At 41.1% G+C, this 25,022-nt stretch overlaps 1 protein-coding gene across 8 annotated transcripts in view; it reads right to left on the reverse strand.

The window, feature by feature from the left end:
- LOC139628951 (adhesion G protein-coupled receptor L2-like) overlaps nucleotides 1-25,022 on the reverse strand; it is an 83,489-nt gene that overhangs the window by 8,339 nt on the left and 50,128 nt on the right. For 6 of the 8 annotated variants that reach the window (XM_071491180.1, XM_071491178.1, XM_071491186.1 and 3 more), the window contains exons 6-18: nucleotides 22,747-23,046; nucleotides 20,253-20,353; nucleotides 18,691-18,876; nucleotides 16,229-16,267; nucleotides 12,972-13,155; nucleotides 11,268-11,390; nucleotides 9,931-10,136; nucleotides 9,252-9,425; nucleotides 7,117-7,326; nucleotides 5,749-5,969; nucleotides 4,896-4,962; nucleotides 2,192-2,283; nucleotides 674-842 (exon numbers count right to left, since the gene is read on the reverse strand). In XM_071491180.1, coding sequence (XP_071347281.1) covers nucleotides 674-842; nucleotides 2,192-2,283; nucleotides 4,896-4,962; nucleotides 5,749-5,969; nucleotides 7,117-7,326; nucleotides 9,252-9,425; nucleotides 9,931-10,136; nucleotides 11,268-11,390; nucleotides 12,972-13,155; nucleotides 16,229-16,267; nucleotides 18,691-18,876; nucleotides 20,253-20,353; nucleotides 22,747-23,046 — 2,072 coding nt within the window. The remainder of the gene's footprint in view (nucleotides 1-673; nucleotides 843-2,191; nucleotides 2,284-4,895; nucleotides 4,963-5,748; nucleotides 5,970-7,116; nucleotides 7,327-9,251; nucleotides 9,426-9,930; nucleotides 10,137-11,267; nucleotides 11,391-12,971; nucleotides 13,156-16,228; nucleotides 16,268-18,690; nucleotides 18,877-20,252; nucleotides 20,354-22,746; nucleotides 23,047-25,022) is intronic. The other 2 variants (XM_071491179.1, XM_071491181.1) reach the window with 1 other exon arrangement.

Here is a 25,022-nt window from a genome sequence, read left to right on the forward strand (position 1 = left end):
TGCCATCCAGCTGACAGCAGTTTAAATGCCACAAGGACAGGGATAACAAACACTGTGATAACTTGTTGAAACATAACAGAGAGGAAGCACTTTGATATGGGTGTTTCGAAATAAGAACTATGAAATATAATGATGATTTCTATTCATTATTCTGCTGATTATTTTCTTGATTAATTGAATGTCTATTAAAGAAATTTCAATCACAGTTTACTAAGTGTGAGGTGACGTCTTCAAATTTCTTGTTTTGTCAAACTTATTAACTAATTTACTGCAATTTGTGACAAAGAAATGCGATAAATCTTCACATTTATGAGGATGGATCAAGTTGATTTTTGGTATTTTTGTTTGAAAACTGGTTCAACTATTTATCAAAAACATTTGCCAATTACTTGTTGATTGAGTAATTCATTAACTGACTTTTTTCAACTCTTTTATAGATGTACCAGTCACTTAATAGTTTTTTATTAATTCACTAGTTGATTAGTCTCCAGTTTCCAAGGTGATGTTTTCAAATTTCTTCAAAACTCGAGTATATATTCAGTAAAGAGATAATATAAGTGGAAAAACAAGGCCACACATTTAAGATGCTGGAGTTTTTTTGATTAAAAAGTGACTTGTTGATTCATTTTCTCTTAATTGACTGATGAATGAATCACAGAAGACAGAATCTCACCTTCTTCTGGAGGAGACAGTGAAAGATGAAGATGAACATCCCTTGCAGAGTGTTGAAGATGGTGAAGAGGTACGCCATCACGATGGAGGATTCATTGAGGAAGAACAAGCCAAAGGACCATGTGAGTCCCAACAGACAAAGTAGGGTGAACGCTCCCAACACCCACGACCTGCGAGAGAGAAAGAAGAGAAATGTTAACAAGTGAAAAAGCAAAACCGCAGTGGATTTCATCTTTGCTTGCTTTGATGTTTCTCTCCTTCTGGTTAACACCTTGTTCAAAAAAAAAAAGAAGGAAGAACATCAAGAAATACTGCCATTTTGTTCAAGTTGCACTCATGGTGGAATGGAGTATAAACACTGATAAATAGATTTGTTATGAATGAGCATTTGGTTTTTGACACTGAGTCAAAACATTTTTGCTTGGTCTTCCTTGGAGTTGATGGGCTACAGAAATTGCAGACGCAGTAGGTTTTTCCCTGGCGGCTTCCAGGAAAGCCTAGAGGAAATAAGATAACTTAACAGTCAGTTTCAGTGACGACGGCTGGTTGATATTGATACACAAGAGAGAAGTGAGCCACTGCGAGAAAGATACGGTGAGGAGAGAAGAAATGGGACAACAGTACGTGAGAGAGGAGCCACAGAAAAATGAGAACCACTGCTGAGAGTGATGCCTGATTAGATTTACTGTCCAGTTTTAGGGGCTGTTTATACAAGAATATTTCTTTGTCGGAATAATCACAATAAATGCAACCAGTTATTTCACTTTTTTTCTGACTTACCCCATTTGACACACAAACTAAAAACAGATTTCAGGTAGACCGTAATTAAGAGCAGTTAATGAGTTTTGACTACTCAAGATAATGTGTGAAATCCACCATCTGAATGCAAAGAAATGCAGGTTTTCTGGCTGCTAGAAACAAACCTCACAGCCAACTCAATGCCTTTTTTTGGGTTTGGACCAAAATCGGAGTGGCTTCCTAAAATTCAGACGCCCACATAACATATGTTGACTTGAACTCAAGCACCTGAAGCATATTGTTGAACAAGAATCCAGGCACAGAAATGACCAGGGATTTGTATTTTATCGAGCAAATGCATCCCACTGGAAGCAGGAAAATGGGGAGGGGAGGGGGCTTTTTCTCAGTTTTTACCATCGTTAAATCTATGAGGGTGGTTGAAGCCTGTAAACTATGCGAACACAGGAGCAAAAAGATACCAAAGGTCAGAAATGCAGTTATGAAGAAATAAAAAAGGCAATATAACCTCGCATAGTGCAAATACTGAAATCATAAAGTGAACTAAAAAGGCACCACCTACGGACAAAAATAATGTCTGAAAGGGAAAATTATTGGTCTGGTTGGGTTTAAAGAGAAAAGAAAAATCAAATAAACGTGTAGGTCAAAAGCAGCTTTTGAAATTTCAGGAAGGAGGCAAAAGCAGTAATGGCGCCTTTTATTTTTCTTTTCACACAAGCAACCACAGACCGGCCACCTAATCTCCTTGAGTGACACCCCTCACCTGATACCCCCCAGCCTGGACGAGTCGGGTTTCATGGAGGTGGAATGCTTCACCATCTTGTACATCGTCACCACCAGGAAGATGACATTGACCTGTCAAAACAGACGCGTATCAGGGTTAACACACTGCACTCAGAAAGGCATCCGATTTCTGCTGCTGAAGGGACAGGAAGAAGTATACAGAGCTTATGTAAAAGCACTAATTCCATACTCCATTAGTAAGTAAAAATCCTTCAAATTTTACCAAAGTAAAAGTACTTCAGTACAATAAGAAATATTAAAAGTAAAAGTCCTCAATGCAGAAAAAATTAACCCAGTGCCTGAGAAACTATTATATAATTTTTCTTCCGTTTTTATTTTATACAGGACTGATGATTTTCTCCCTGATTATTGTCAATTTCCTTGAACCCAAAGTGAAACCTTCACAATGTTTTTTTTTTTTGTCCAAACAATAACTGCAAATCTTCACCTTTAAGGAGCTGGAACCATGAAATATTTGGTATTTTTTGCATGAAAAATGACAACTAATTGTTTCGCATCTACTTGTATTTACTGTGGGGCATATTTTTTAACTACAGCTGCCAAATGGTGTGAGAATTATAGTATTTCACTTTCAATTCTAGTAGTAAAAGTATGAAGTGGCATTAAATAAAAATTACCCAAGTAAAGCCCCAGTACCTCAAATCTGAACACAAGTGCAGTGCTTCAGTAAATTTACTTTTAGTTACATTTCACCAGTGGTTGCCAACAATAGTTGTTATGCTTCACAGTGACTTAGAGGATTGCTTAATCTGTGGTGGTTTTGGCTCTATATATCAAGCGTCAACAACAGCATACCTTGACCGAGAGGAATATGAAAATTTAATGCCTTGGTTCAGATCATAAAGTACACCGACTACCAAGGAGGAAAACAACAGTGAGAGTTTATTGCTTTGGTCTACTTCTGGCCTTCAACATAAGCTGTGTTGAGAGTTTCTCTTTCCTCTCTCGCTTGTTGTTTGACATTAAACTCAATCCCGAAGTGCAAATCCTCATCAAATATGAGAAAGTATATCTGATGACGTCCAGGCAGATCTGATACACGGCGTGCGAAAGCTCCAGAAAAATACCGAGAGGAAAGAACAGAACTGAGTGCCATATTTTAGAAATATTTTTTTACTGAGGCCAGGAAAAACATTTAAGTGATTCAGGCCATACATCCAGAAAGGTTTCCATGCTCTCAGGATGTCTCTATGTAAGCATGGCAGGGCTCATTGCCACCAAGGGAAAGGAAGGAGATGCGCATCAATCCAATACCATATTAAACCTTTGAAATGCAGTTCTGTAAAAATTCACTGAAAAACAAGTATATCCAGATTTTCATTTTTACTAAAAACTTGTATCCTATATCTGCTCCAAGTCAGCATTTTTCAAGCCTGAGCAAGGAAAATAAATGGTAGTTAAAAAAAACAAACTTGGCAAGAAAACAAAGCATAATGATCCAAATGTAGTTTTCTGAGTTTATCAAAGACTCAATTTTCGATTCATTCGCAAATAAGAACAAGGATGCTCTTTATTATCCCACACGGATGCATTCTGAAACACTACAAGGCAACAGAAAAGGGCCTTTAAATGGAAATGAAGAGTGTCTGTGCAAAGCAGATGGAAACCAAATACAGCAGGGGGAACGATGGAAGGGAAAGGAGTGGCTAAGAACACAGAAAGAGGCTTTTAGATCACAGCTTAGAGTGATGCTGAGTTTTGTCTCTCAGCCACTGGGGCCGATTTACATCCGCATGAGTCGAGTGGCTGAAGATGCATTTAACACAGCTCCAAGTGATGACACAGATCTGATGAGACAGACGGACGGATGGACGGACAGCGAGACGAGAAGGCAGCGAGGCAGGCAGGCACTCTGCAGAAAGCTGAGGCAAACTGCATATGGACCCCCCCACCCTCATGCCTGGTCTCTGAGGGGCCGTCCTCTACAATATTCAGGTCTCTCACTTCTCTGCCAAAACTCAGCGCAAAAAAACAGGCGTTGCTGATGCAGCACCTCCCCGGGATTTTCATGTATTTACTGCCTACGGACAGATTTACATGTGTGTTACTGTATGTGCCCATATGGATATGCAGTGTGTGTTTGTTCAGGACTGTGTGCGTGCATTCCTGCATGTGTTTTGTGTGTGTGTGTGTGTGTGTGTGTGCGTGCATTGTGAACACCCAGCGCACCACATGAAATATTAAAAGGTGAAGATGGAGATGTCCGTGTGCTGGGATTGGCTGGGGACGTGTCATGATCCTCAGCAGGGCTATGAGCTGTGGTAATGGTTGTCTGGCCCACCCACTCATTACTTCCATGTTCACCCCCCCTCCTCACCATCACCCTTGTTTTCCCACTGAGCAAATGACCTTCATGCCTGAGACGATTTCTCCTCCTGATTGCAGGAGGGGAGTATTCTCTAGATGTACAGCAAGGACCAAACAGCTTTAAGTTGTTGCTGCTCACCTATTCTGATTTCAGAGGATTTCATAGCTGAGCGGACACTGATGTCCTCGTGTCAGCTATAATGGGACCACTTTCCTTTCATGCAAATTGATCTGAGAAAGCAGAGCCAAGAGGCTGGCAGCACGCACAGAGAGAAAATCTATACACTGTTTTCAAAGCTTTTCTTTGAAAGGAAAAAAGAAAAGTTATCACACACGTGCCCTAAATTAGAACTTACCACAATAATGAAGGTTACAGGCCCGATGAAGCTCCAGATGAAATGGTTATCAACCCTCAGCCAGCATCTACAGGGAGCAAAAGGTGATATTCGGTTCATTAAATCATCTCACTGCCAAAACAAAGTTGTGTCTCATCGATCAAGGGCGCAGGAGAGCCGGCTGGATGATAGGCCACAGCAACAGAATAGAGACTCCTCTGACCACAGAGAAGAAAACCCGACTTTGAGGGAGTGTTGGCCTCGTGCCATGAGAAGCTGCAGTCTAAAAGGCAGTGGTTGTTGGACTCATGACTTCACAGTCTGCAAATGTCTACAAATGTGTGATGTCTGACTATGTGTACCTAAGACCCTGAGCAGTAAACGATGTAATGAAGACAGCTCAGGAATGAACCGCACCTCGGTCTGTGTTTATCACCAGGAAGCAGAAATGAAGCGAAGACTACAGCAATAAAATTGAGTTTGAAAAAGACTACCTAAGTCCACCTAAATCCCATAAATTACAGGATTGCACTCTTACAAATCATAAAGCTTGCTGCGTGGATGAAGACCAGCGGAGAAGTGCATAAACTTTTAACTAGCAATTATCCACATGCAAAGAATAAAAAACCCAGCAGGTCGGTGCAGCTAGCCAGTGCATTCATTAATGTTGCGACTTGGCTCACATCATCTTCTTTTAGCAGTGACAGGGTGTAAATTTGCCCGGGAGCAGAGGTGGGCTACTCTTCGTGATATTACTATCATTAGAAGACACATGCATGCTGTGTGGGTGTGTCTTGATGGGGAGAAGGGAGAACTAATGCCCCCTGATTTTTATCCCACAAAAGAAGAGCCTGTGCAGAGACGCTACACTTACGCTCGCTGTGTGCCGTAGCTTCTGTAGTCGATGGCTGCTGAGATGCCCACCACCACAGCTGGGGTGAGGTACCCAGAGATGTAGTAGTACTTCCTGCGAGAGAACTCGCTCTCGAACACCTCGACCAGCATGAGGTACAGCTGCACGCCCTCCAGACACATCCAGGCGAATGCAGCCAGGAAGCAGAAGTGGAGTATGCCAGCGATGATGGAGCACACCAGCTGACAGGAAGAGACAAGGTTTTTTTAATTTGATGAATTTGGCTTTTTCCTAATTACCAAGAATTAGTTTTTATTACTACTTCCCCAGGTGTTTTATGCATTTCTTTAGAGTTTATAGGTTCAATGACCAGTGATATTAGATCAGTTTAGCAAGATAACAGTGTTTGTAGGATCAAGTAGTGCCTCTGCTTGAGGCTGCTCTCATCAGTATTTGTACTGTGTATCAACAAATGGTCACTCTCAGCTCATTATTTTGGTTTTATGGCCACCAATTTTGTTCTGGCTTTTAACCACAATAGGCAGCTGTTTTCAGCAAAAAGACAAAAAAAAACAAACAGCAGACAGACAAAGTCAGCAAATATCTGGTGAACATATTGAAGCATTTAGAGACTAAAGAGTGAGATCTTTCCCCTAAGGGCCGGTGGAGACCAAACAGAGATTTTAAAAAAAGAGTGGGTATGGTCTTACATCAGGGAGACAGAAACACAGCTTCATTAGTGTTGATCTCTGTCTGCTGTCAGTGTAAATAAGCAACTGGTTGTTAACTAGTTATCCATATCAACTATATGGAGGTCATGAATTGATCATTTTTCTGATACATCTAATTGTACTGCTCCCATATGGCCAAAAAATGTATTGTTGCATGTTTAAAGCTAACATTATGCCAGTTTAAACATGAAAGATGGATGTGTGGCCACACTTTTCATAAACATATATTATTATACCAATAATTTCCAACTCAAATGAGATTATGGTAGTTATGAAACTTCATATTTGCAAAAATCAATAGATTTAAGAATACAAACACTCACTGAATTTGAAAAAGTGTATCCTCTATCCTGAATGGTGCTGACCCCATAACTATCCAGTAAAATGAGCAGAACTAAACTAAGTTAGGCTGTTATCACTAGCAAACAGCACACAGAGTTGAGTTTGAAAATCAGAATCAGCATCATATATCTTAAAGCGTTAAATCACGCTGACACATTTGATATGTGATATTTTAAATTAGTGTGGATTTTCTTGCACACTTTCAGACCACTTTAAAGGGAAACTGAAGCATTTAAAAAGGTTAATCGCAGCGGATGAGACCCTTCATCAGCAGCATAAAAGCTAAAACCCTCTGCAGTACAATTTTCCACGTTACCTTCGGTTCCGTCATGTTGATGCCCACGAGGAAGATGAGCTCGCCAATGAAGAGATTGAGGCAGAGGTTTTTGTGGATGGTGTTGCGGTCACTTTGCAGACCTCGGAAGAAGCAGAAGGTGAAGAGGCTGATGGCGAGGCAGACGAGGGACACGGCGATGCCCATCCGTGTGATGACGGTAAGAAGGAGCTCATGGACGCTGCCCTCCCCCTGCAGAGAAACAGAGAGTTCATGGACTGACCTTCAATACTCCGTACTTAATGAGGGATAAGCCATGATGATTGGTGGCTTCTAATCACACAATGGTTGTAGGTATATTTGCTGAAGTGTAAAATGAGGCTTCTATCATTGCTGCTGTTTTTGTTAATAACATCATTACACCTATGCAATTCACTGTTATTGTCATTATAACAACCAGTTCGACTTGTTGACTGTCTGACTTGGTGCTTAAATACAACAGTAAATATATCTGTTCTTGCTCTCTCTCTCTCTCCCCCTCCCTCCTCTTCCTTCTCTCTCCCCCATTTCTCTCCTCCCAACCCAGCCAGTCGAGGCAGGTGGCCCGCCCCGAGTACGCTTCTGTCTGAGGTTTCTTTTCCTCTCCACAATTGCCTATTGCTTGCTCATTGAGGGATCTGTTGGGTTTTTCTCTATAATATTGTAAGGATTTGACCTTACTCTATAAAGTGCCTTGAGATAATCTATGTGATAAGGCTGCTGTATAAATTGAATTGAACACTGACCTGATGGAAACCTTGATATACAAAGATGTAATGAAAATGATAATTTCTACGCAGTTATTTCCGAAAAAAGGTGCTCATATTTTACAATGACAATCGCAACGCTCTTTCAACGGGAGTGATGGAGGAAAAGGTCCACAGCCTTCATTTTGAGCAAAAATATCTGAAGCTAATATGAAGCTTAAGTGGCTTTGATCACATAAAATCAAGGAGATATCTCCCAAAGTTGAAGTCTTTTTAGTATAAAATTCCCTTTATGTGTTTCCCTGGTGTGCTGCGGTAGAAGCATAGTAACGAAAAGAGGGAATTTTAGACTAAAAAGACAGTCGATAGGAGGAATGATTACAGCAAGTAAAATCTGTTTTATTGTTCATGTGGGCACCTGACTTTTCATTTATGACAGACATGAAAAATTGTGAGTCTGTCCTTTAACTTGATCATATGTGATGACATTTGGCACTCAAACTGAACATGCTTGGATCACATTATGCGGCCCATGTTGCAGAAAGTGACGTTGGCTGAAAAACTGCCACAAAGAACCTGCGACCATGTAATGTGACGTCCACATGTGGGTTCTGTTTTTGAAGTCAAATTGCATTTCGTCGAGTTCCAGAACACCTAAACCTGAGCACGTTTCAAGATGGGAGCCAGGCAAATGTGAAAATAGCAGACTTGACCATACAAAATATCACTCAAGGACATGGTGGCCTGAAAGTGAGGCAATTCTTCCTGTGATATTTTGTAATTTTATTGAGGGCAGGAGTTTGCAGTTGAGGTGATGTGTAGGGAATTGGTGTGAGGGTAAGCCTTGCCTCAGGGCTCTGGTTTCAAGCTGCGGTTAAGGTTGAGGTTAAGACAGATGACAGGGACAGAGTTCAGGAGTTGGGATGTATTATTAAACAAACCACAAACTTATCCTCCACATTTATTACTGGCTAGGTCCTTGCTACATATGCCATTTATCATGTAATTGGATTGTAATTGCATTTCGCAACCAAATGGATCCTATACCACTTCAAGAGGGGTGGAAACACAAGTGAACCTCAGGTTATAGCACCGTTTCCCATGATTCTCAGGGACATATGCACAGAGGGATATTAGACACGGACCACAGGTAAAATATAATTACTTCTGATAATGCTACGGCACTTCCTATCCTGATCCACAATCTCGCTCTTTTAAAGTGACAGCCTGCTTCCTCTTCTCCACCCGCTCCCTCTTCCCCCCGCCCTTACCTTCTCCTCCAGCAATAATCTAATTATCTCCACTGAAATGCCATTCTTGTTCTTGCCGTGTGTGCACAAATCTATCAGCGAGACGGAAGAAGACCAACTAACTGAGACAGGGGAAAAAAACAAAAAAAAAACCTGCAACCACGAGGCAAGGGGCACTTACCACATTCCCCCGATGAGCCATGAGGATGGCGAAGTTGGTCAAGTGACTGCAGGAACAAGTGGTGTGGCTCTTGTTGGTCTCCAGCAGTTTACAACCCTGAGTGGACCAGTATCCCATCATGCTCCGCTCAGAGTAATTCCAGAAGGAACAGTTGGGATTGTAGTAGTGCTCCTTCTACAAAACACAAACACAGGTAGAAAAAAAATGATTAAACATATATGACCATGCTCTGCAATATGCATGATTGTATAGTTCATATCTCTCACTGTAAGTAAGGCTCTGTTTATATGTGCAAGTTTGACCAGTTAGTATCTGTCCAATTAAAATTCTTTAAATGCAATGAAATGTTGGAATGAAAAGGGATGAAAGAGATCAAAATAAAAAAATAAAAAAAAAACAGAATCTTAATATGTTGAGATGTGAGAAGGGTTACTATGGCAATTGCAAAGCACAAGGCAAAATATGAAACACAAGAAGCTTGACTTCCTTCCCTGACTCCTCAAGTCTAGATCAGTGCAGACACGGTAGCATAATATGGATGATTTCTTTTTACTCTACCAGTTTTTCTGCAACAGTAATACATCAAAGAGCTGGATTTGCCCTTCACTGTAAAACACTGTGTTTTTTAAACAGCCCAGCTCTATAGTGTGGTCTGGTAGGGTCTCAAGAGGAGGCTTACATCCAGGTGCTCCAGTGTGAAGATCACGGGGTCGGCCACAAATACACGGCTGGACTCCTTCGTAATAGAGGCTGAAAGGATGTGGGAGTTGACGGTGAGGGAGAGGTTGCGTTTGTTCAGGTCTCCCATTCCCCTCAGTGTGGCATTCTCCGTGCTGAGGAACTGACCCAGGTGTTTGTACAACACAAATACCAGCTTGGCCACACCTGCAACCGGCAGCAATAAAGTCATCAGACATACAGCATCCAGTTAACAAAAAGAGGCAAACGGTGTTCATTCAGGTATTATATGAATGTACCAAGCATTAATGGGCCGCCCCTGGATCTGAGACCACAGTTGTAATAAGTGTTTCACTACCAGTGGGCACTGGGGCCAGCATTGAGCAAAATCTCAATTTGCACCATGGGTGAATTAAAAGAGAGTGGCAGAGTCTGCTAGAGCTATTTCTAACACAGTGAGTACACAAACACCGAGGTGAAGACCAGTGTGAGCGAATACGTTGCACAACTTTTCTCTAGCACAACACATTTTATTCACATTTATTAACATTTTAACAATTTTTCTTGTATTTCTCCACTGCTTACTTCACATAACATCTAGAGCTGAAAACACTGGTTGAATAGAGAATGTTTTCCTACAGGGTTGTGTGATGTCTTCTAATTCTGAGTTTGCCTTTCTGCTATTTCTTTCTTAGTGGCCAACTGAGGTACTGCAGAAGAAAAATATTGTTGACATGTCTACGCAAATTTGGCTACTGACTTCTAGTCTCATTTTAGTGAAAACAAAGTTTAGACTCATTTTAATTCATTTTGATTTGAAAGATCTTTATTCTAACCGCAAAAGTGTGGTTTCCATTAAATCCATTATCATCTAGCTGTGCTGTGAGATATTACATTAAAATAAAGGAAGAGTCAATAGACAAGTCTAGAAGGGGAAACATCTGCAACACATAACTCTCACTTTACATTTGTTTATGTACAGGTAAAACAGATGAAATACATGACATTAATTAGTTAACTTAAGAGGCACTGTTGACCCTATTGATTTTTTGGGAAGAGCTATTCTGGTTGATTCCCCCTGCTTTCAGTCTTTATGCTAAGCTAAGATAATCACCTCTCATGTGTATTCTTTCAGAAATATCTAATTAAGATATCAGTCAAAAAAAATCTGTTTTTTGTATGATCACACTGTGATCAGATCAGATTCAAGGCAACAAACTCGTCCACCAGGATGTTATTTTACACCATCTGTGTCAATAAACCCTACAAGGCAAAAAGGCAAAGACCCAGAATCTAACCATCATAAAAAGGATTTTGCAGCAGCTGTGTGGTTCTCACCGTTTTTGCTGTTGACTTTGACCGTGTTGGAGGAAAGTTGAAGAGACGCTCCACCTTTGCTTGTCTGTGGAAACCTGAAATCTTGCACCTGACCATCGGTGCTTAACACGTACACTTCCAACACTGAGAGAGGTAGGAGGTGAGGAGAAAGAGGGGAGAGATAGAGAAAAAGAGATGTATACTCACAGGCAATATTCCAAAAGCAGTACATGGTGTTTAATAGCGCTTGAAAGTTACGGCCTGGCGGGTTGTGTGTAAGGATTTGAGCTTTTTGTACCAGTAACAGAATCCAGTCTTATCAGCAAGGCTGAGTAAAGTGTCATTTACTTAAAAAGAACCATGTCACTAAGCCGTTGGTTGGGATTGTGAATGCCTCCAAGGCAAAAGCAAAAGAAAAAAATAACAACAAGGGCGGCGTTATAGGAAGAGCAAATGCAAGCGCACAGCTGACTGCAGCATGAATGTCAAATATTCATAGGATCAAAAATATCATTGAGCTTTTACTTTTACTTTTTCTTTCCCCTGTGGGTTCAGATAACTCTTGGCTCGACGAGCAAATCTCTGAAAATCCTCCAAATTCCCGCAGCCACTCTCTCCGGTATGCCAGCTGCCGGGTGGTGCTCCCTTTGATGTGTGAAATTACTGAAGGGTCAGGAGGACACACGTATCAGCACACTCCCTCCCATCAGAAATGACCGCACTTCCTCAGATAGATGGCTTCTGACAGACGGAGATGAGGAATTGTTCTCTGGTTGCTCTCTCCCCCACTGCCTAGTTTTTAGCTCTTTTGCTCTCGCCTCCCTTTTCCTCTCGTCTTACCCTTGATGGTCGCCTGGAGGTGCCATTTGGGCTTCGACAAACTGCTAATTAGGAGAACAATCATTTTCACATTTTTTCAGCTCTTCAAGGGAGGACACATGGGATGCTCTATGAGGTTGTGTGTTTCTTCATATGATTGTATTTATGTTTCTCCACTGGAATATTATCTCTATTGCACAGATAAGCGAGAGCTTGACAAGCTCATAAAAACTGCCTGAATGAGTGATTAAGTAGCCAATCTGCTGCATATTACGCAATATATTAATCAGTGCGTTTGGTAGAGACAGAGCAACTAGTCCTTATCAGCTTAGCTAACTACCCCTTAATGGGAAGGCTTGGAGAGAATAGACAGAGTGCTGTATGAATGGAACTATGCCATTCAATTGGTTTCTTTGTTTTCCCCCAGAGATCTGGACACTTCATCTTGCAGCACACATTCAATGAGGTGACTTTACTATGCAAGAAAAAGATTAAAAATCATTGAGGTATAAGACTAAAAGTGTGCGTGGGAGACCATAACCATAGCAACAAAGAGTTATGAGTAGAAATATGAAGCTGACTTAAATTAATGAGATCGTACCGCTAATAAACTGTCTGTGAGGGCACATTTGCTTGGCTTTTTGAGATAAATCTTTTATTGTGATGTCAGCCAGATGTGGCCATTTTTTTAATTATGTTCCCCAAGAGGAACAGTTGTCCTGGTATAAAAATAAAAAATAAAAAAAAATCACTGTGAAACCAATTTTACTACTCAGTTTGAAACAGTTTTTACTGAGACATGGTGCACAGCCAAAAAGGAAAAATAACCGTCCGCACAATAAAATGTGATTGACAGATGTGTACATGCCATTTTATCTATTTTATAGTTATTGGAGAGGAACTTACTGATATTCTCTGCTGGTACTTTTACAATCGCTGGCTCGATCAGGTTTTCTGCAAGAACAAACGCCCCTTCTTCCAGGGTATCCAGTAGCATCGTGGCGGCGTGCGTTTGTTCAGTTGAGTTCATGTCTTTCCAGGATTTCAGAGCTTCCGGCCTCAGGAGGTTGTCAACAGTGTCCACAATTGCCTGTATCCATGGAGACAAGTGAAATGTCAGCTTGCCGTTTCCTCCCATCATAACTTCAGTGTCATAACAAAGCATGGGGACTGGGCAGCAAATGATTAAAAGGGCATGCATGGCCAACAGTGACAGCAGCAACAGCAAGATCACTCCGAGTGAAGATGTGAGGGTTCAAGGAGGTCATGGGTAACTAAAATAATAATGATGATAAAAGATGCAGTATGTATTATTTAAAACGCTGTTTACAAAAAATAGGTCTAATCTGAGGAAGTCCCTTTTAGACCAATTTCTTTTCTAAATAACAATGTAAAAATGCTTGAGGGGAGAAAGAAATACAAACCAAATGTTTCCTTCCCTTCACTGAATGAAGCTGTCTACAATGCTGGACTCACAATTCCTGGTTTTAAGCAGCTATTTTCCAAAACAACAATTATCTCCATGAACAATAGTCTTATTTCCATGACAGGATCTGCCCATAATGTACTTGAATACTATTCTGCTGTAGAAAAGCGGGGGCATTATCCTGAAATCCATGTCCAGAGCGACAGTCTAAGTCAAGATGGGGGGGGGGGGGGGGGGGGGGGGGGGTTCTGATTGTTTTCAATGGCAATCCTTTCATTTCCTGCTTTCAGATAAGCCATGAGTAAGCAAAACATTCCACAAAACCCACACAAGTATCATATGTTGATAAAACAAGAGTTTCCCTTGACCCTAGCAGGGTGAGTTCACTCCTGCTTGGCACAATCGTGCCACAACTAACTTTCTAAAATTCCACTAAAGGCAGACAGTTGTACAAAGATTCAGAATCCAGAGCAGCCCCTGGTGTGATAAATCAGAGTGACAATTTAACCATAGGTGCCATTAACCACAGCAAGGCCCACCACAATAACGGTAATTAACCACAACAAGCCCGTGCTCACTGTACCAATTAGTCACAGCTATGATTATCCAAAACACTAATTGACCACAGACGGGATTATCCGTTTGCCTGGAATAACAAGAAAGGGGCTCAACCAAAGTCTGCACCAATATGTGATTAACCGCAACGTTTAAGCTCACGTTAACCACAGTGCTGATGACTGTATCCAGACACGGGGCTCTCAGTGTGTCTTAATATCTGAGACCAGAGCACAGAAATCAATCTCTGTGGCCCTGACCTTGCAGGCAACTGGAAGCTTGCGAGCTGTGACTATGATGGGAGTTAAGTTTGTGTGTGTGCAACAGAGAGAGTGTGTGTGTGTGCAAGAGAGAGAGTGGTGGCGATTACAGGGTCGGAGCCATTACAACCAGACAGAAACTAAATGCCCCCCCCCCCCCCCCCGGTGAGCCATCCTCAAAGGAACCATGAAATCCAAAAGGGGTTGGGGGTGCTGGCTGTCTCTAATTTGTCTAACACAGAGAGAATCTGTGTTCTCATTGACTCCTCTTTAATTCTCGCCTGGGTGGAGGTCACTTTACAAATCACAGGGGTGCTGCCAGGGGAGCCCCTGTGGCTCGCTATATCTAGAGAAATGTATGGGGCAAACTGTGCTTTGGGCTAAACGCTAATGCCAGCATGCTAACACGCCCCAAACGCTAACAGGCTTATCATTTTAGTTTAGCATGTTAGCATGCTAACATTCGCCAATTAGCATTAAACACAAAGTAGCAGAAGAAGGTGATAAGAATGTTGGTCATTTTGCAGGTATTTAGTCATGACCCAAAGTACTGGACAAATTAAAATTCATCCAATACTCGAGTCGCCATCACGGTCAGTATCTGGAGCTGCGGCAGAGGGTGTGACAAACAGCTCATGGAGGCAGTTCTGGTATTTTCAGATTTTTAGCGCCTGATTGCTACGATTTTCATCAAAATTTGTACTTCTTCTCTGGGGTATACCTCAGGCAAATCTTAACACTGAGACGCGATATAAAATATTTTTAGATTCACTTACTCTTTCTGAGGATATCATTACATCTGGTCGCTACAGATGAAAATCCACTTGGAAATCATAGAAAAGAGTCAAAGTAATCCAGTAATAGCAAGAACCTCTAATAATTCGGCATACTTTTAGTAGTGTCAATTTGAGGGACAATGGGGGGGATCAGGCTTGGTCTTGAGGAAAAGTCAGATCACTGAAGTCATTAGGAATCATCGTCTGGGAACCATAGATGTCTGGACCGAATTTCAAGGCAATCCATCCAATGATTGTTGAGTTATTTCAGTCTGACTCCGAGTGGTAGGCCAACCGGCCAACAAACTGACATTGCTTCATATTGCTGTGCCACTAGCACAGCTAAAAAGACGTTTCTAAATCAACTGAGGGAAATGCATTGCCCTTTCATCACAGTAAAATAAGGCCTCAAGTAAAAACAACCCAGAGTTATAGAGAGTCCACATGAGCCACTGAGAAATACAAAATCTGATCATTTGTATTATGCCATGCAAGGCATCACCTCCAGAGTGTTTACAGCATGTCCTTGTCTTTCAGCACAACCTACCCGAGGAAAAGCAAACTGTCTGGGGAAGAGACTGAAAAAATCAGAATGGAACACAAACATATTAATGGGCTCAGAAATTAATCCCAAAGATAAAACACAACTGCAATAAGATTTCTTTTTCACTAAGGGGACAAGGGAGACTAGAAATTGTACAATGTAAGCAAGTGAAAATTGAGCACACTGCCACTTTGATCACACTTCTGGTTGACAGGGAGGTGCAATTACGACCGTGGGAAGGCAATTATTCACACAACGCATAAAGAGCTGACAAGAGAGACGGAGGGAGAGAAAGAATGGGGGAGGAAGAAAAGGAGGGGAGAGAAAAATGAAAGAAAGATGTACAAGTGATAGCACACAGAGCAGGGAAAACAGGACAAAGACGGAGTGATATTGACGGTGGCATCCTCAGATGGACAGAATGACAGGAGAACAGACAGCCGAGTCAGATGAGGAAGCAGCCATATCTTGTACAAGCAGGCTCACCAGGCACATACTGTAACAAGACAATCAAGGACATTGGGAATGACAGTGCTGCATGCTGCTGGTTAGACGTTAGGGATCAGGGCATAAAAGCAACATGGAAAGCCTGGTAGTTATACCTTCATGTATGCCCTGCATGTCTTCTCTCTTTTTTGAAGCTTTTCCATTCAACAAGAGGATAAAGCAAAAGAGATAGGTTTAAGAAAGAGGTGGCAAGAAAACAGGAAGCATTAAATAATACCACTTACCATTCATTACAGAACTAATGAAAGGAAGAAAAGACACAGGTCTATGAACTACAACCTTGCGCCAGCACGAAATGCTTTTCAGGGGAACGGTGTTGGAATTCTAAATATGAATATGGATCGCATTATAGTGAGGGGAAGAGATGAGAAATGCACAGCAGTGTGGAGGGAAAAAATCTAGACGAGATTCTGATGGCCCCCATTAGTGATGCTTTAAAATATGTTGAAAAGATAAACAATGTGGGATGAGGTCATTTGTATTTCATGGCATGGAGATTAATATAGCACTGGCTCTTTTTTTTAAATCCCCCTTGTTGGTCTCTTGGTATTAAATAAGTAGCCTTCTCCTCCTAATTGAGTCAAACCAGAGAAAATCGCATACCGCAGCTCTCTCGCTGCATAAGAAAGCAAACAGATAAAATGTTCTTTGTATCCGGATTACAACCTCATCATTATAAATAGAAAACACACATGGGAAACAAAAACGTTTCTTCAACCGAGTCAGTATTGCCACCATGGACACCTTGATTTACTTGGAAATGGGGATTTTGTTGGAAATGGCTGCATGAAACGTTAAGGACCATAGCAGTGTTTATAGCTCATGTATACTTTACTTTTTTGCTGTTCATTTTCACATGAATGCCGTGGCACCCATTGGCTTTCATTTATTTCCATATAATGTGAAAATCAATTGGCAGACTCATTAAACCTGTGTTGTTACAGCTGTATAAACTGCCACTGTGTTAACATGTACGTAAGGTTACAGTCGGCTTTCTGCAGTAACCTGATTTCTTAAAAGGAAGCCGGTTTCCATAATCAGAGCAGGTGATTTGAAAAACACAGATTTCTTGGCCATGTGTACTTGTGACCAGGTTTCTAATCAGTCATTTGCATGACAAAAACTACAGATGGGTGAACTGGTTCACCTCTGACCCAGCACTCCTATAACCACACCAAACAGGATCACAAGATCCTGGAGTGCACCACTACATTACTGCAGAGATTTTTCAGTGTTAGCGATAAATGAGTCAAGTTTCCATAGCTGACCAGCTGGCCATTTCTAAAAGTCAGACACATTTGTGCTTTACGGAAAAACTGTGCTCTGTCTGAACCATGGCTCCAAAATACGGTTGGAGGAAGGGGAGAACTGTGAGTATCTTCTGCATGAACAGCATATGTGGATTTTACAGTAACCAGGTGATTAGAGTGTATGTAAATGCAGCGTCTGATCTCCTGCACAGGCTGAGGAGTAAAGCAGTGCAGGCTTTTCGAGTCAAACTGCAATGAGACTGCATTACCAAGGAGCAGTAATGAAACTGACAAAGATTAATGCAGACTCGATGTTCACTGTGACAGACTGCACACGTCTATCACAAGAGAATGCTAATAGATTTTCATACTGCACAGAGATGAATGGAAACCAGTGGTTTCCTGGAACAGTACAAACAATTAATCAAACAATCAGAAATGCAGCAGCACGGTTTGCAGAGTTGTTAGCTGTGCGGTTAATTGTATGTGATTTTTAGTGAAAGGGATAAAACATGCAAAACTACTGGTGTGATCCTTCAACGTCCATCACTGTTTATTGTCATCAGCCAATCACATGGTGTTGCTTTTGTTGCTGTTTTTGCGATGTACACAAAAAACACTGCAAACACAATTGACGTTCCACTGAGAAAGCTGCTAGCTGTTGTCTTTAAATGCATAATAGCATTTGAAGATAAGAACATAAGGTACAGAAGGGCACCAACGACAGCCGTCATTTTAGTGCAAATCACCTTGTTTACAGAGAAACTGTCGTCTAGAAAGTCTGAATAACAACGTTATTTTTCAAACTGTCACTCATCTCTCCATGGGACTGCCAGCAGCTGAGAGATGTAGGGTATGTTTTGGGCCTACTCTTTTCTCTCCGAGCACTTGCAGGAGCTCCAGGAGAGAGCAGTTCCACACTTGTCAGTGATGAAGAGTTGTTCTTCGCGTTGGTGGGGAGGGGGGGGCTCATGGCCATTAGCTCCTTTAAGGTGGAACTGCCAGGTGAGCCTGCGTTCCCAATGCCAGTAATTACCGGGGAGCTGTAGAGGAATGAGCTTCCCCTCAGGGCCAGAACTCCCTCCCTAGCCCCCTCACCTGAGACTGTGTGTGTCCATACATGTGTGTGTGTGTGTGTGTGTGTGTGTGTGTGCATGTGAGCGAGTGCAGCCGCAAGTTTGTGTTTGTGTGTATCGGTAGGTGTCCTGCTAATGAATGTCCTGAGTCATGCTGACACCGAGCTAGGCCAAAAGGGGGACAAAGTTTAATGAGAGGTTACAATAGGCCAGACAGGAATTTCACAGTACCTTGTTGAAGCTGCGTCCAGCTGAGTCCTTCTCGCTGGGCCTGAGCTCCTGCAGCTGAGCATCCAGAATGTCCACGAGCTGCTCCATCAGGCGCACCGAGGAGCTGACGTCTCCGGCAAACACTGGGCCCTGTGTGTGGCGTGCCAGCTCATTGGCTAAATTAGCTGCATTTTCGCCACTTCGAATCTAAAAACAGCAACAAGGAAGCATCAGTGAAGCGGGCCCGAGATGATGGTTCTGCAATGTGAAGCTGAAGTAATGTATCCCACATACGCTTCAGTCATAATCCACTGCAACACAGCTTGTTCAGAAGGAAAAAGTAATTGTATGCTGAATTAATGTAAGCACATGGATTGCATGTTTAGCAGGGAACATAATAGTTAGCTGTGACACAGAGGCTTAAGAAAAGAAAAGACAAAAAACACGAGAACTCGCAATAATGATAGGCTGTCAGTGTTTGTACTGTCATCTGTGATCCAGTGAAATCCAGCATTTATTTTGTGATAAAATGCTCTAATTTTTTGGCTGCACCAACCCTCCCCCAACCTGCTTTACACTGAGCTATGACCCGATTTCATACCACCTACTAATTTTATACAGCATATACAATATACCAGTCTTCATGGTATGATGCTTTTGCAGTTAGTATCAAAATCCATGTCCATTTCCATTTAGTACTTAGAGGAAATGAAGCAGCACATGCATAGACATCAGTCGCAGCGCGACTTCAGAGTGCTACTGTCAACTGAACCTCACCAAGGGAAAGGTGACCCAGCACTCATCATACATACCATAATTATGAGTGGGAAGTAAATGTTAATACCATTTGGCCTCCAAGGTGTATTTCAAAGTAAATTTCTTACAGATACAATATCCACCACTTGACCAGAAGAACTACAGAAGTGTCAATTGTACTTTGGCTCTTGGAAAAGCATCAAGCTGATTTGATGTGCACACTGACTTTTATATACTACATTTTGTCACTTTCCTAACACAGAATATATATTTAACACTTGCTTGAATTTTACAGTGTTGTATAGAGGTGGACTCTTGTTAGTCATTTCTACATTTCTCTAAATGCCAGGAACCCTGCATGAACCTGCTGCAATTCAGTTGGTGTTTTTCCAGTCAAGGAGAAAAAAAAAAGCATCTTTTCCTTAGAATGCAATATGTTGTGTGTTTGCACAACACTGTGGTCTGTGCAGGCTACTGAGACTCTTATCTGAGCATCTACATTAGATTTCTACCTGCATGACTGTTGAACATCAAAGAGGAAAAGTCAGAGAAGAAAGAAGCACTGGCTCTTTGAATCTCAGCAACTGACTACAGTTCTTGGCATTTATTCCTGACGTTTTAGCTCGTTTCTTTCAGCTACCGCACTGCATTGCTACGCTTGAAAAACTATTTTCAGCATATGTACCGCTGACCAGTTCTCTGCAGAAATAATAAAAATACACCAAGCAAACAAACGGGTCAAAAGTTGCAACTCCATGCTGTATTTCTGGAGTATAACATGCTTGTTTGCTGCTATATTCTGTGTAATTGACACATTCCAGATTTACCTTCTGTGCCACTTGAGTTACCCAGTGGGAAGTGCAGTTGCTGAGGTCTGGCCCTTTGGAGCACCAGGTCCCCGCCACAGTGCAGAGGAAGGAGGCGATGCCTGCAGTAGCACAGAATAAACACAACAGTTGGAGGGAAGCCAAAGCCATGCTCAGATAAAGTTTCTCCTGCTGATCCTTCATTCATACAGACTCTCTGTTCAGCAGGAACAACCATTTCCAAACAATTTGAAAGCCTGGGAGCTTTGTACATTCTGCACAAACAGACAAATGTAGGAGGGATACTAAAAGACTATCAGCTTTCTACATAGCTGACAGGAAAAGAAAACAATAGACTCTGATTTGTTCTTGCCAGTAAACATTTCAGAATTGTAAACATTTTCTATTCCCCCATATTAATCATGTCTGAATAAATACAAGATTGTTCCTAATGAATAATAACGCATGTGTAATATGTTTGGATTGATATGTATTACTAAACTCTTTACTTTTTTTACCCTGACATTGTCAAAACATTGTCTCTTCCTTGCTTTCATCCTCCAGTAGCCCTGCTTTGTATTGTGACAGTTCTGTCAGTCTCTGTGATGGGGTGTTAAGGTAACTTGTGAGAGATTCCTGTGTGAGTATCATTGTCAACTGAGCTGCCATAACGACCATCAGCACAATGTTTCCCTTACTGTTGACTTCCTATGCCTCCAGAGAGGATTTCTACTGCGAGACGTAAGTGCGAACGTGCTGTCTGGATTTAATTATTAGTAGACGTTGGATTTTGTGTCCTCTACTTGAAAGCTTCCTAAATACTGTCCATCATTTTCATTAGTTTCTCACCTGCTCTGTTAGGGAGAAATGGGTGGCAGCATTTTTCCTCCCCGTGCAATCTCATTGTTGGAAGAAATGGGTTTCAATATTACACCAAAACAGGTGCAATGTGCGTTATGCTATTATATTACAAAAAAGTGTGAAGGGCTATAATCACGCTAAATTCTGTTTTTTAAATTTGACATGCCCCGTAGCTCAAATGTCACAGACTCAGAATATAAAAGCAAAGGTGGAAACAGCACACTCACACCTAAATGAGCACAAATAAAAAATGTAGCTAGTTCCATGATCTTTGAAACTCCTGATCATTGGTATGCTGAAGGTGTGATTTTGAGTTTTAGTTTGATAAACTTGATTGTTAATTGAAAAAGAAAAAATGCTATGCCACAGAGGATAGTAGAGACTATTCAAGATGGGTAAAATAGCTAGACCTGGACAAGATAGAAAATGACAGAAACACTTTTAAAATTCAATACTATCCTTGCAACATAACAGTACTTTTGGAAACCTAAAATGCCCAGGTATTATTCTCTATCAGAGAAATGTGTCTTCCACTCTATGGCAATTTTTGTGGCTGTAGTTTATGGTGCTGTTGGATTGATTGCAACATATTGTAGTTTTATTTAATTCCTTTACCTACTCCTTGTGGGCCATGCAAAGGAAGTTATTTACTCCAAAATTATGTTGTTGTAATTTATCCTTTAAAATAATTGTTGAACACTTTGGGGAAAAATATGTATCTGCTGTCTTGCTCAGAGCTCGATGAAAAGATCGATAAAACTTTCATGCGACTTCAATGCAATAAAATAAAGCTAGATTCAAAAAATGACCTTGCTGTTAGAAATAGTTGCAGCACACAAATCCTCGTAAAAAAATGTCTTACTTTGTACAACAAGATTCATGTTAATTAGCAAGTTTCAAAGATGATGGTCGATCATCAGATTTTTAAGATAGCTAGCCATTTCCCACTCTTTCCAGTCTCTGTGCAAGGTCAAGGCAATCAATCTTCTCATCTCAATTTTGGCAAAAAAGTGAATGAGTGTATTTCCAAAAATGTCAAATCATTCCTTTAATACTTAAGATTTTAGTTGTATATGCTCCTGTGAATTATAACTGTACTATTTCTATGACACGGCACTGTTGAGCACAATGAAAGTCTACAAGACACAAAACACAAAACAAACAATTAGTTTATGAAATATGATATAGTATTATAGATTAGGCTACAGGACACTATATAAAACAGCGAGAGAACTAAGTTAACCTAAATCAGCTCCAACATAACTCTTAATGCATCAATGCCAGCAATGTGCTTATTTAATAATGATCCAATAATAAGGTTAGATACCAATAACAGGGGCCATTCTGCATGAGTGCTTTTACTTTTGGTACTTTATTTTGTTGATAATACTTCTATTCTTTTACTTGTAATGGAGTTTTTTTTACAACGTTGGTATGTATACTTGTAAATGTGAATAATTCTTCCACCTAGGATGAGCAGCACATGAATGTTCTGTATAGTGCTTGTAGGTGTGTAGTGGGTGTAAACAGGTTTTTAAAAAAATCTGGAAATATTTAGTACACTGTGTAAATTTAAAGGAAAAAAATGGGTTAAATAAAGTTGTAACATCTCATCACTATGTCTCGTACATATGCACATCAGATGGTAGCCTACCTCTGGTCCCTTTGGGACAGGGTCTCTCCACAGTGGTTCCAGTGTGGGTCTGGGGCCAGTCGATGGCTCTCCTCCTGGTCGCCTCACAGAAGCGTCTGGGTGTTGGGGGCAATTCAGGGACGGTGGGCTCAGCTGTACCTGAGCCACGATTGTCCTCAAACGGATCTCTCCCATCTCTTGGATCTGCTCCTGCCACAGTAGTGTCACCATGCCCCTTCACAGTGGACACAGCGGTGGTGGTCACGACGGTAGTGGTCTTTGGTATGGATGACGAGACGGAGAAATCTTCAGTGGGTGGCACTAGAGTAAGAGATGAATGAAGCTGTTAGACCTCGAGTCATAAATGTCCTTGCCATGAACTCCCGTCGTTTTTAGCTGTGGGGAGACTGCAACTGCTTTGAGTCCTGTGGCTTGTTACTTGTTGCTAGAATTATTGCTGCCCATAATTCCTGGAAATAAAAGCTTCATACTGCTTTCACTCATAATTCCACCTCTTTTCTGCTCCTTCTCCAAACAAAATCAAGGCAACCCTGCCAATGTGACACTATCTCTCTTGCTATTTTTAGTTACCTTAAGCCCATAAATAAGAAAAGCTGTGGTGGCAGGGCATCTTTTGACATAGCAGTGATTTCTTGAGCTGATTAAATGTCAACAATGGAGACAAAGCATTTTTACTTTTTTTCTGCCTAGTTCATCTCTCTCACTTTGATAAAGCCGGCGTGAGGAAGGAGAACTGCATTGCTCCAAACAAAAACCATACATCAGCAATAATGTGATTCCACTGCATTCAATCCACGCCTACGCTGCAAAGTAAATCTATGTATGAATGCACACATGCAGACGTGCATGTGCACATGTGTTTGCTCCATTACTCAGGTGTGTTCCTGCTCAAAATCACCATGTGCACAAATGGATATCTGCTGCAGAGAGCCTGGAGATAACTAGGAAATGAGAGCAGAATAGGAAATCTATACATTTCATATGGTATGAATAGCCAATATGAATAAAAAATGGTGAATGTTTGTGTGTATGTGTGTGCGTGTCTACATGGATATACTAGGCTACTTGTCTCCCGCATGAATGATCATACATTTTTACCCACAACCACCTGATTGTATTTGGAGATAAAAGCAGCTTCCCACAATGAGGTCTGCCCTTGTGAAAGGCACTACAGTGTTGTCTTCAGGTTCCCTGGGTGCTTCTGGGAAAATGCAATATCATGCTATCTGACACTCCATCATCAGACACATATCTCCATTTCCTGGGGGAGAATGGTGACAAAGCCTACATTTCACATTTCACACTAATCAGCCAGTCGGGGGAATCTTTGCTTTTTCATTCCAGTGAAATATCTGAGTTTATTACAAAGCTGATATCTGGTGATGTGGTCAGGAGGCCACAGCAGAGAGGGAACTGGGTTTCTGTGATGCTCACTATTAAAATAAAACCTAAACCCCTAAATCACCCTACACTGTGGCTGAATTGTGACATTTTACTCAATGACCTTTTCCCCTGGCAAGGAGCCCTGACTAATTACCTTACACTCATTCAGTCATTGTGTGTCTGTCACCCACACATTCACAGGTTTGCCTGAACAGCATAGCTAAAAGTGCATGTGCAGTTAACATGAGCAGATGATAGAGGAGTCTTCAGTTAGCACCCACAGCTATAAAGGTGTTAAGAATTACTCCCTGGAAAAAAGGTAAGTGTAATAAAAATAATTAATAAATCAATACAAAAAATGCCAATGACCACCCAAGAAAAGGACCTGAGATGATTTCAAAAGCCTTACACTCATTCTTAGTAAATCAGCGGTAAATTTGATTTAAAAAAAAAAACAAAACTCTGAACAGGCTATAACATAATAGTATAACACTTCTACAATAAATGACTATTTCAAATATATTATGCATTGTAGCAGAATATTTTTCATTGACTCAGGAAAAGAGAGATGATTCATAGGCTGACTCATTTGATTTAATATACACATATAATGCAATACAAAGGCAAGTGTAATTGGGTTTAAGAATATTAAACCTCTCCATACCTGAGCAAACTTCTGCTTTTCCATGGGCTGACATAAACACTAATATGCTTGCATCACTTGATTAACCTGCTCCTGAGACCATATTAATCCAGCTCAAGAGCCCACGGCCCATCGCAGCAAAAATGATGACACAGTATTGAGAAATATTTTGTTCAGTTTTGACTTTTGTTTTTTAATGTTTCTTTCTTCATCTTGGCAAATCAAAATTGATCTTAATAGCAGATTCTGT

Source organism: Trachinotus anak, unplaced genomic scaffold, assembly GCF_046630095.1.
Source record: "Trachinotus anak isolate AG129_WGS33_773 ecotype Australia unplaced genomic scaffold, CSIRO_AGI_Tana_v1 ptg000012l, whole genome shotgun sequence".
Lineage (NCBI taxonomy): Eukaryota > Metazoa > Chordata > Actinopteri > Carangiformes > Carangidae > Trachinotus > Trachinotus anak.